This window comes from Benincasa hispida, chromosome 11, assembly GCF_027475165.1.
Source record: "Benincasa hispida cultivar pf3 chromosome 11, pf3_genome.v1.1, whole genome shotgun sequence".
Lineage (NCBI taxonomy): Eukaryota > Viridiplantae > Streptophyta > Magnoliopsida > Cucurbitales > Cucurbitaceae > Benincasa > Benincasa hispida.
The window spans coordinates 33,933,681-33,946,211 of NC_143488.1; the positions used below are offsets into that span (position 1 = coordinate 33,933,681).

Below are 12,531 nucleotides of genomic sequence, written 5' to 3' on the forward strand. Positions count from 1 at the left end.
TTTTATTATTTAATCAATTTCGGAATGTGAAAATTATTGAAAGTATAAGAAATAAAATTAGACAATTGAAAGTATAAACCTAGATTGAATGAACTTCAAAGACAAAGATAAAAATGGTATTATGGTATTCTAAAAAAAAAAAAAAATCTAGAAAAGATTGGTTGTTTGTTTATAAAACATAGTATATTATATAAAGTTTTATCTTGATTAACAATGAAAAAGAATTTTCTTTTTCTTTTTCTGATAATTATGGAAAGAGGGGATAGAAGAGTTATTATGCTAGTTGAATTATGATTTATGCTTATTTTGATAGAACATTTTTTTTAACGTGTAATAGCCAACATAATTAAGGATAGAAGCAAACATGATATTTTAATGTTGAAGCATAATCAAACAGGCAGAAAATCCAAACAAGTTTTGTCACTTTTAGGAAATTATATAATACTCAACTTTCTAACTCAAAGTTTGAAGGTTGATCACATGGCCAAAAACAATTGCAGGCCGTAGATGTAGTATTCAAATCAGAGCAGGCCGGCAAAAGCAAGATTCCTTGTTAGACTTTTACAAATTATAGTGTGATTATATATCCTGATTCAAACAGAGGAAAGGGAATACAAAATTTTGAGAAAACCAGTGGCCATTGGGGGTGATGGGTTTCCAAGGAGATGAAGAATCATCTGCCCCTCATATTTCAACGAGATCCCAGTTTAGATATAATTCTCCGTTGATCCAGGTCGTGTTAATTGGATTGGTTTGCTTTTGTTGTCCTGGTATGTTCAATGCGTTGAGTGGCATGGGCGGCGGAGGGCAGTTGGATACGACGGTTGCCGATAACGCTTCCACTGCCCTCTATACGACTTTTGCCATATTTGGCATCATCGGCGGCGGAGTGTACAACATCCTGGGCCCTCGTCTTACCCTCTTCGCCGGTTGCTCAACTTATGTCCTCTACGCTGGATCCTTCCTCTACTACAACCACTACAAGCAACAAAACTTTGCCATCATTTCAGGCGCTATTCTTGGTGTGGGTGCTGGTTTCCTCTGGGCTGGTGAGGGCGCCATCATGACTTCCTATCCGCCCCCTGATCGCAAGGGCACTTACATTTCCATCTTTTGGAGTATTTTCAACATGGGTGGTGTTGTTGGTGGCCTTATTCCCTTTATCCTAAACTACCACCGCACCACTGCTTCTTCTGTCAATGATGCTACCTACATTGGCTTCATGTGCTTCATGTCCATTGGGACTCTCACTTCTCTCGCCATCTTGCCGCCAAGTCGTGTGGTTCGTGACGATGGCTCACGATGCACCAACATCAAGTACTCGAGCGTCTCAACCGAAGTTGTGGAGATTCTCAAGTTGTTCCTGAATTGGAAGATGTTGTTGATTGTCCCTGCTGCTTGGTCTAGCAACTTTTTCTATACCTATCAGTTCAATAACGTGAATGGGGCATTGTTTAATTTGAGGACAAGAGGGTTCAATAATGTTTTCTATTGGGGAGCACAGATGGTGGGGTCTGTTGGGATTGGATACATATTGGATTTCAGTTTTAAAAGTAGGAGGACGAGAGGTCTGTTTGGAGTCAGCTTGGTGGCTCTCTTGGGTACTGGAATATGGGCAGGTGGCCTGGCCAACCAGCTTAGATATTCTCGCCAGAAGTTGCTTGACAAGTTGGATTTCAAGGACTCAAATTCTGATTTTGTTGGGCCTTTCTTTTTATATTTCTGTTTTGGCCTGTTGGATGCTATGTTTCAGAGCATGGTTTACTGGGTTATTGGAGCCCTGGCGGATGATTCAGAGACCTTGAGCAGGTATGACATCATGTTTAACTAGTACTTTTAGGGATAATATAACAAAATCTATGTGATAGATTGTATCGCTGATAGACTCCTATTCGTACACTCATATTAGTGATAGATTCTATTACTGATACGCTTCTACCTACCAATGATATGGTCTACCGTTGTTAGACTCTATATCTGCAAATTCATTTGTATTGTACTATACACACTAATACTTTGGACGTGATTGCTATATTTACCAGAAGCTCTTGAATATATATGTATGTTATGTGTAATTATGTGGTGAGTGACGATGGTATAGTATTGAAAATGAAACAGGTATAGTGGATTCTATAAAGGGGTGCAGAGTGCAGGAGCTGCAGTTGCTTGGCAAATTGACACTCACCATATTTCCTTCATGTCTCAGCTGCTTGTGAATTGGTCGCTCACAACACTGAGTTATCCTTTGTTGGGTGTTCTGGTCTTCTTGGCTGTCAATGATGACGACAAGCCTATTGACGAAACTCCTACTAAGGAGGTTAACACTTTCATTACCTAACCCTGCAGTGATGCAAAGCTTAAGTTTCTATAAAATTCTCTGTACTTTTCTTTTCTCCACTTCTTGGTAAAATGTTTATCACATGTTGCCTAAATTGCAATTATATATACAATGGTCGAACTGGAATGACTTCATGTCAAAGGATACAAATTCATATAAGGTTAAAAGTTTAGGCTTGAACTCCTTAATTTTTGTCTATCCCTAAACTTTAAAAGGTTTGTAATTGGTTTGGAAATTCTTGATTAATTCTAATAAATTTCTAAATATTAAATTAGACATAAATTAGGTAACCTAACTTAGCGGTAGTTGACATGATTTTTCTTTCTAAAGATGGATGGTTCAATCGCCATCTCTATAATTGTTGTATTAAAAAAAATGGAATTTTAAATCTAATTGGTCATTTTCATAACTCATCCTTTTTAATGTAATATTTCTACTAGTTACAAAATTTAAATGGTAAGGTTCCATTTGAGAGAAAATGAAATTTTATGTCCAATAAAATAGTTATCTTAATCTAGACCTATTGTATAAAAAGATTAAAAAGTTATAAATTTGTTAGATATTTTAAAATGACTTAGGGAAGGGAATACACAATTTAGTGGAAGCATTGGATCGCATATGAATTTATTTAGAATTAAATTAGAAGTACAACGGTTAAGAAAATACCCTAATTTCTTGGGGAATTTTCTAGCAAGTCTGTATCTTCTCTAACTTCATTAAGATCCTATTTATAGTGACCTTGGTCAATCCTAATTAGATTATATATATATATATATATATGTTAAAAAAATAAATATTTAATACTTAAACTTTTATGGAAATAACAATTTAGTTTCTATACTTTGAAATTTATAACAATAATTTAGTTTCTCTCATGAAAAATCTCATCAAAATAATGTGTCATTTTTATTACGTAACAAATTATCTTTAGGGTTGGTTGCACAAATAACAATCAAACCAAAAATAATTAAAGATATAGAATAAGGATAAATATATTAAAGATATGACACAAAATTAGTGCCAAATATAGCTGATAGCAGCTATCAATGATAGTTATATAGATAAAATGACTAAAAAGCCCATCCACAACCCACCATTTCGCGTTTCTTCTTTCAGTTTTCTCAAATTGAAAGCTATCACCGATAGCATCTATCAGTGATAGCCACTGATAGCTACTATTAGTTGCTATTAGTGATATCTTTCAATTTGAGAGATATTATACAATCTTAAAATAGTAACACTTGAAATATCACCTTTCAATTTGCTATCAGTTTTCAATATCTATCATTGGTACACTTTGACCAAGTAGAATTAAACTTGAAATATTAATACTTAAGGCTATCGGTGGACATCAATTATAAACTTTTATAAGTAGTTATCAACTTTTGAAAGGAAACTATTATCTTTCAAAAATTAATATTTAAAGCTATAAGTGATAGAAGTCTAATCGATGAGAGGTCTATAAGTGACTATCTCTGATATTAGCTTAAGTCATATCACAAATATCGTTAATATCATTCATTTAATTGATATATACCTAAGTCATATTACTGATATACAAATATCACTGATAGTTGTGGCTATTATTGATAGCTTCTATCAATGACTATGACCGATAGCTTTTAGCAGTGGCTATCAATGATAGACTTTCATCAAATGAAATTGACTTTTACATAATTGATATCATTGATATATGTATATCACCTAAGTTCTATCACCGATATCACTTATATCGTAGTTAGTTATCGATGATAGCTTCTATCACTAATAACATGCTATCAAAAATAACTTCTATCATTCATTTTTTACCATCAAATAACATGCTATCGTTGATAGCTTCTATCACAGATAACATGCTATTAGTGATAACTTCTACGCATCTCACTTACACTTTAGTTCAAGAATCAACTTTATTAATTAAATTAACTAAGTTGGCTATCAATGATAGACTTCTATAATTGGCTATTAACTATGAAAAAAAATCATCAGAGATTAAGCTATCGATGAAGAAAATATTAGTGGCTATCACTGCTAGACAAATTAGTGATTATCAATTTTGAAATATTAACACTCAAAACTTTCAGTGGCTATTATTGAGGTCTTTTATCATGATTATCAATAATAGACTTTTATCACTATTAGAATTCTACCACTGATACTAAGTTCGATATCACCAATACATGAATATGACTGATACTTATCTAAGTTCCACAACTAATATCACTAATAATTGATATTATCAATACACAAATATTATGATACACAAATACACAAATATTTCAATTTGTGCCTTCATTTTGGGCCATCTATATCATTTTTCCAAGTTTATTATTATTGATAGATTTCATACTTTTAAAGTCCTATAAAAAGGAAAAAAAATTGGCTTGTTTGAAAGTAAAGACAACATACATAACCAAGTCGTAGGGGACGTAGGGGAATGTCGGGGCCATCAAGTACCGAATTTGGGTTCCGAATCCTGGGCCTGGGGCGTTACGGATGGTATTAGAGTAGAACATTTCCCAGTAAGATGTGGCTCAGGGATGAACCAAGTGGAAGCTAGTGGGTATGTAACGACCCGAGTTCAGGAGGGATACATGAATGAACCGATATCACATCTGAATGAGAGGGACCCTGAGAACATGAAAGTACGGTTAAGAAAGGCTTAAAAGAATTAAAGTTACTACTTATACCACTAAGGTGCACCTTCCTTTTCAGTGGCTCAATCATAGGAACTCCAAAATTAAGCATGCTTAGCTTGGATGTGAGTGAGGACAAAGTATGTTGGAAAGATAAGTATTGATTTGTGGGGACAACTTTTACTTCTAGAAGCATTCAAGGCATGTAAGGATGATATATCGGTCGCAGGAGATGCAGGGGAATGCCAGGACCATTAGGTGTCGAATCTGGATTTCGAATCTTGGTTCGAATTCTGGGCCTGGAGCATTATAGTTCTCATTTCTCATTTTTTTTAAGAAATAAACTTGTTTAATAACTATTATTGTTTTTTATTTCAAATTTTGAAGAAATGTTTCTAAAAATGGTACATTTTTTAGGACCAAAAAAGTAGTTTCTTTTAAATCCGTTTTTATTTTCTATTTATATTAAACATTTTGTTATAATAATCAAACTTGATAATTGACTTGTTGATGTTAAGTCACTTATGAATTAGGCAGTTTCAAGTCTTGGATTTGAAATATTTTTTTTTTTTTTTTTTTTAATGTTTCTAGTGGAAGATGGAAAAATTAGAGAGAGGAAAATGTTTGGAGAGATGAGGAGATTGAAGAGATGGAAACAAAAACTAAAGAAAGAAAATAAAATAAAAAATAAACAAGAGAAATGAAAGAAAAAAAAACTAGAGAAAAGAAAAACAAAAAGAAAAATCAGAGAAAGAAAAGAAATAAAAAATTAAAAACCGGAGAAAGAAAAGAAATAAAATATAAAAAAGGAGAAGAAATAAAATATAAAAAAATTAGAGAAAGGAAAGAAAATAAAAAAAAATGAGAAAATAAAAAAAATAAAAAATAAGAAAGGGAAGAAAAAAAGAAAAAAACTAGAGAAAAGCCAAGAAAATAAAAATAATTAAAACAATAAAAGGAAGAAGAAAGCGTGAAAAAACTTCAAAAGTTGACTAATCAACACTTCCATATTTGCAAATATTTTAAAGAGATGATATATTTTTAGTTTTTTCCTCTTATTATTCTATCTATTACAAATATCATATTCTTTTATATTTTATCGAAAATGATGGATCTCCAGTCCTTTTAGTATTCTACTGACAGGCCCAAAAAACAATGTCGAATGCTCTCTAATCCTATAAATAAAATTATAAACTCCGAACATAAACTAAAGCAATAATAATACTTGATCAAATCGACCGACCAGGAAGCACGAATATAGATTTGAACAAGTTAATTTTTCTAGTTAAAGCATTAAATAGGGGAGAAAGGAGAAGTTGATATAGTTTAAGAATTAAAGCAAGGAAAATAAAGTGTGAGAATGTAAATTCAAAAAGTAAAGGTTCAAGAAAAGCAAAAAAATTTGCCTAGCTTAGGAATCAGAATCCATCTAATTGTTCGATTAATCATATAAAATCTAGTGATAATTTTTTATTCATGCATGTGTTTAGCCTACTTGTTGCAATCACAGTCACAAGCACCTTATTACATTAACTAAGAATTTAATTAAACTAGATGATCAATTAATTAGGTTCAATAACATCCATAAAAATCTTGCATTTGCATCAACCCTAGGAGATTTCACTAAGACTAATTAACTTGGATACCTAAGTTACTAATCGATTTCGTCCTTAAATCAAATCAATCTTGCAATGTTGTAAACGGGTTCTTCTAAACAATAGATCAATCTACATATAGTAAGTATCTTTTGATTTTTGCTACTCGACAATTAATACACGATTACACATGTTACATATCCAAGGGTGGATCTATGAAGAGGCTAGGGGGACATGTGCCCCCTCTCTCATATCGTGTTTTACATATATGTATTTTATTTATTTTTATTAAATTTGTTTTTTTTATTAAATATACAAATTTTGCAGTTATTTTGTTAATATAGAATTTCTAGTTCATAAAGTTCAATAGATATGTGTTTGCCGCACTGGTTGGGAAGAGATTATCAATCTTTGCGGCTGACTTTTTCTTCCTTTTTCAATTTGGTTTATAACTTTATTGTTTAAAACTTTCAAAATATATCTATACATTATTTTATTTCCAATTTACAACATATTATTTTTCAAAATACGTACATGTATATATGTATATACGTGTGTATATATGTGTATATATATAACTTTTAGTACAGTTGTAACAAGATAGAAAAACTTAAATCTATTTTTCATTTTTCTCACATGTGTACATATTTATATACAAATATTTTTAAGGTTTAAATACTATTTTAGTTACTATAATTTTTAATTTTGTTCATTTTTGTCTCTATACTTTCAAAATGTTCATTTTAGTCCCTATACTTTCAATTTTGGTTCTTTCTAGTCCCTATATTTTCAAAATGTTTATTTTGGTCTGTGTACTTTTGACTTTGATTCATTTTGGTCCTTGAATTTTCAAAAAGTTATCATTTTAATTTCTTAAAAATGAATATAAAAGGACAAAAATTATCTCTTTTTAAAACGAGGACTAAAATGAACCAAAGTTGAAAGTATAAGGATCAAAATAAACATTTTGAGAGTATAGGGACAAAATGAACCAAAATTAAAAATATAGGAACCAAAGTGAACTTTTCGAAAATACAGGGACAAAAATTAATCAAAATTAGGAATACAAATAGTATTTAAACCTATTTTTAAGGTTGCAGTAAATTATTTTAAGAAGATTGATTGTGTTAAAAAACTTAGTTCTATTTTTAAAAACTTCAACAAATAATTGTTTCATTTTGGGCTGATATTTAGGTGAATAATTCTATAAAAGTTTATAATGGTTTCTTATTTAGTAATTTAGGTATTATATAGCAATGTATTATTTACATTCAAGTCAAACTATTAGTTTAGACCCTTAGTTTTGAACATTATTATTGAATAAGAAATATTGATCAATCACAAATCACCACATCATTTCTCAAATTAACGATAAAATTACAAATTATCAACTGGTTTATAATTAAAACTATAGTATGAGAGAATAATATTTGAATAAGATTCAAATATTAATTTATTATGAATTGGATTTATATAAAAACTATAGGGTAAAATTAATATGAATGAGATTCATATTAAAACTATAGATTAAAAGAGAGATAGGTATTTTAATATGATTTAAATGTATAATTGAATAAATATATGATATTTGAAATTAATTGATTAATTTTTAATTAATTAACTATTATTATTGTTTATTTAATTATATATATATATATATTAATTTATGATTTAATATATATATTTATTAAATAAAAATAATAAATAAAAGAATTAACACTCTACAGTTGCAAGAGAGTGGATGGTGGGGTGAGGGGTTAATTCCCCTCACATTGTTTCTATATTAAGATAGAGAAAAAGAGTTTTTTTTTAAGAAAAAAAAAAAAAAAAAAACAAAGAACTCTCTCCTCATCCATTTTTCCCTCATCTCTCTCAAGATTTCTCTTTGTATTGTCTTTTAAAACTACATAAGAATTTTCCTACAAAAGAAAAGGATCCCACAATCCATTGGTCCTTCCTAAAATATAGTTGGGTAACTCTATTTGGTGGTGTCCTAGCTTTTTCGTTCTTAGAGGTTCGTGCACAAGAAAAGTTTGGAATTTTTTTTTTGAAATGTTTTCTACAAAGATAGTTTTTCTTCAAACCTTAATTGTATGCTTAGCCTATTTTTCCAGGTTTCAATTCTATATTTTTCTTATCCCGATTCATAGACAAAAAGCAATAAAACGTTTTTGCATGCAATTCAATCCCTTCAATTTCTATCAGAGCCCTTAGATTTGTCTTTGTTTTGGTTTAGAAAATTCAAAATTGTTACGATGGGTACTAATTCTGTGAAATTCATGTGATGAATGTTGTGGAGTTTTATTAATTTGGGTTTTGCATAATTGATGGTTTCAGAATTTGATGGTTAGATTTACATATTTGCTATTTGATTTGCTCAAATTGTAAGGTCCCAGTTGTTTTGGGCATTTATTTCTATAATTGAGTCTATAATTTTAAGCCCGAGCATTCATGATGTTTTTTTTTTGCCGTGATGAACATCGGAGAACAAAGGAAAACTGCAGAAATCAAAGTAGATGGGACCTTTTGAAAAAAGCATCGCGGTGCTGTGCTACCTCGCGTCGGAGTGTCGCGGCGCTACTCCGAACATGAAGATCGTAAGGTGCGCCTATTCAGGTCATGGGTTCGAGCAGCTCAACGGTTTTCCTTTGTTTTTTTTTTTTTATTTTAATAACTAAATCAATATAATTTGATTATATTATTATAATTATTCCTAAATAGGGTGCCAAATTTTGGTCTATTATTGTTGTGTAATATAGTTTAATATGCATGAGATGTATGTTTAAATTATGTTGCTTATATGTTGCATATAGTATGCCATATAGTCTAAAATCATACCATAGGTTAAGAAAGATCATGCATCATATTTAAATGTAGCTGTTATATTTAAATTTTAGATTAATTCTTAAAGTATGTACATGCATGATGCCTTCTATATAGTTTGCATGATTATAATATAGGTTGCATATTATAATAGTTGAATGTTTGATTAAAAGCATATATGCAATATAGTTTTCATTAATTATAATATAAATGTTATATTATGTATGTCAATAAAAATCAATGATGCATTGAGCATGATAGGGTTGGCAAAAAAATCCGACGGGGCGGGTCCCCGCGGAGACCTGCCCCGTTCGAGGAGGGGATTCCCCGATTTGACTGGGATGAGGTCAAACTGGGGAATTTATTCGGGGCCCCGTCTGGGGATGGGGCGGGGATGGGGACAGTATCCCCGCCTCGACCCCGATCCCAACCTCGACATCGATTAATTCCCGACCCCGAATTTATATATATTTTTATCCCCTAGGGAGTCCCCTCTCGCTCTCTGCAATCTGCAACAAAACATCCCTCTCCTCTCGCTCTCTGCATCCCTCTCCTCTCACTCTGCATCGATCTCGCCCTCCCTCGCGCTCCCTCGCACTCGCGCTCTCGCTCATCCCTCCCCTCTCTTTCTCGCTCATCTCTCGCTCACCCCTCCCCTCCGTTGAAGTTTGCCACGAATGGGGCCCCGCGGGGACCCCGTTTCCCCGACGGGGAATCTCCGTCCCTGTCCTCGCCTTTAAATGGCGGGGACGGGGGCGAGGATGGGGGACAATTTCCCCTACGGGGCCGAGGATGGGGGACGCCCCCCCATCCCGCCCCGGCCCCATTGCCAACCCTAGAACATGACATTACCTAGATAAATATAATAGTTGTATTTCTTCTGTCATTTGACTGCATGTTATAGGTTTTAAATCATCAAAATATAAAAGTTATATGTTTAATGAATTAGACATTAAAATCTATAATACAAAGTTACAGGCAAATATAAGGTTCTAAATGTTGGGATTGGTGTCCTAATTCTCCCGGAGTCTCGTTGTTTTGTAAAGATACACATTGTTCAATGAATAAAATAAGTGTTATTTAATTATGGCATTTACTCATATCCAATAAACAAAGCTCTTTGGTTATCTTATGTGAACTTAAGCATGTATATGTGATATACAAGTGGATCATGCCTTAAATGATAACTTAAATGGGTCTGTAGTATAAGGATTAAGGTGGGATACCTGATCCTGGTGACACTGTGGATACAACTCGCTTTGTAGAGGTTTGCAAGTATTGTAAACTACTACAGATGGTAGATCCTGACCATTCATGTGGAGACGTGGAGCGGGGGTGTCCTATACAAAGAGTTTGTATAAGACCTATACCACGAGATGATTAGACTCTGTATATAACGCCGTTGATACTAGAGACTTACATCTCACCTAAATGACCATAGGTGACACGACCTCAATCCTGGGTGTTTTGTGAACTCCTGCTTTTGAGAGCAATCCTTTGATTAGTATGGGTGAGAGTGGCCAGATTGCCAACTCAACATGTCTATCTTTTTGGGGACTTGTCTGATCTGAGAGCTGGGAACTTAATCTACAATATGGAATTCACTACTTTTCCGAAGCAAGGATAAGTAGAGAGATTGCTCCCTTAAAGGCTCATTCCGGGACTTGAACATAGTAGCCATAGCTTCTCTTTGGAAGAAAAGACTCAGTCATAGTAGAACTATGACTTATGTTCATTAGAGAGATCAGTGGTACTTAAGGAGATAGATGTAACTACAGGGGCATAACAGTTATTGGCCTAGCTGTACTTACGAGCGATCTGTGAAGGGTTGTCGCACTGCTGATTGATTAAGATAGACACATAATATATCTGTGGTAAGGAGAGTTTAGCTGTCGTCCTTTAGTAGAGTGCCTGACAGTTAACGAATGATGGATCCTGTGACTAAAGAGTTTAGGCAGTTATTCACGTACCGTTGAAGCTTCGAGCTATAGGTCCATGAGGTCCCCTTGGTAGCTCAATGGATTCAGTTGAGGATCAGTTTTTGGTGTTGATTTGAAATGTTCAAATTGACAAGATGTATTTTGATTATATATGATATAATCGATTTGATGTATAAGATACATCTAGTGAAGGATTGATGTAAATGAGATTTACATTAAGTACCATGGAATAGAAAAAGAACTATGGTTTATATGTTTCATGAGATGAAATATTAAAACTATAGGTTATAAATATAGTATGATAAGTTGGTTATCATTTATGTTTATAATAATATTAATTATTGGATAATTAATTCTTTTTTTTTAAATAACCAAAGTAGTGGGTGGTTATTGGATCATGATAACCGTGAGTTTAAATGGAAAATGGTTTTCCTATTTTGAAAAGAAGTTTTAAAAAAAGGCTAAAAATTTTTCTTTGAGTTTTCTTTCTTGCGCAAAAGAAACTCATGAAGTCGTCAAGTAAATTTGGATTTACTAAACAGCGGCTGGGCGAGCTAAACGTTCATGCAGTGGCGAGCTAAACGATCGTGCAGTATTTACTAAATGATCGCATAGTTTTGCTAGACGATTGTTGGCCCAAGGTAAACGATCGTGTAGTGTCTGTAGGCGACAGATCGAGCTAAACGATAGACTAAACGATAGCATAGTTTTTGCTAGACGATCACATAGTTTTATCTAAACAATTGGGCATCGACCTATACGATAGGTCTCCGCTATCTACCACTTGCCCAGCCGTGTACGTCATCGGTGTTTCCTTCATTCGTCTTCCTCATACCAAATCCGAACAGAGCCCACCCTCTGGATTCTCACACCGAGAATACCAAGGTAGCCTTGTTAGTGGTGTCAGACTCAACTCGACACCGTCGAGGTTTTCTGGAGGTCGTTCGTGGTGCTGTGGAGGCCGTTCGTGTTGCGAAGGAGTTCGTGACCGAGGAGATCGTTGAGGACGAGCGCGAAGTATTCGTGCTGTGTTCGTGCAGTGTTGCAGTCGTGTAGATCGGGCGTTCGAGGCTGCTGTTGTTCGAGCGTTCGTGCGCAATGGAGCGTAGGGACGCTTTTTCCATTGTGCGTAGAGTTTGATCTCTTTATGCATTTTGTAGTTCATGTTGTAATTTATACATTTGAATTGTATAACCGCT

General features: G+C 33.4%; 1 protein-coding gene across 1 annotated transcript; it reads left to right on the top strand.

Annotated features, from left to right (window-relative positions):
- Positions 1-590: 590 nt before the first annotated feature.
- LOC120091424 (UNC93-like protein 1) lies at positions 591-2,518 on the top strand. Its single transcript, XM_039049445.2, has 2 exons — positions 591-1,809; positions 2,119-2,518. The coding sequence occupies exons 1-2, from the start codon at positions 650-652 to the stop codon at positions 2,336-2,338; spliced, it is 1,380 nt and encodes a 459-aa protein (XP_038905373.2). The 5' UTR covers positions 591-649; the 3' UTR covers positions 2,339-2,518.
- Positions 2,519-12,531: the final 10,013 nt, after the last annotated feature.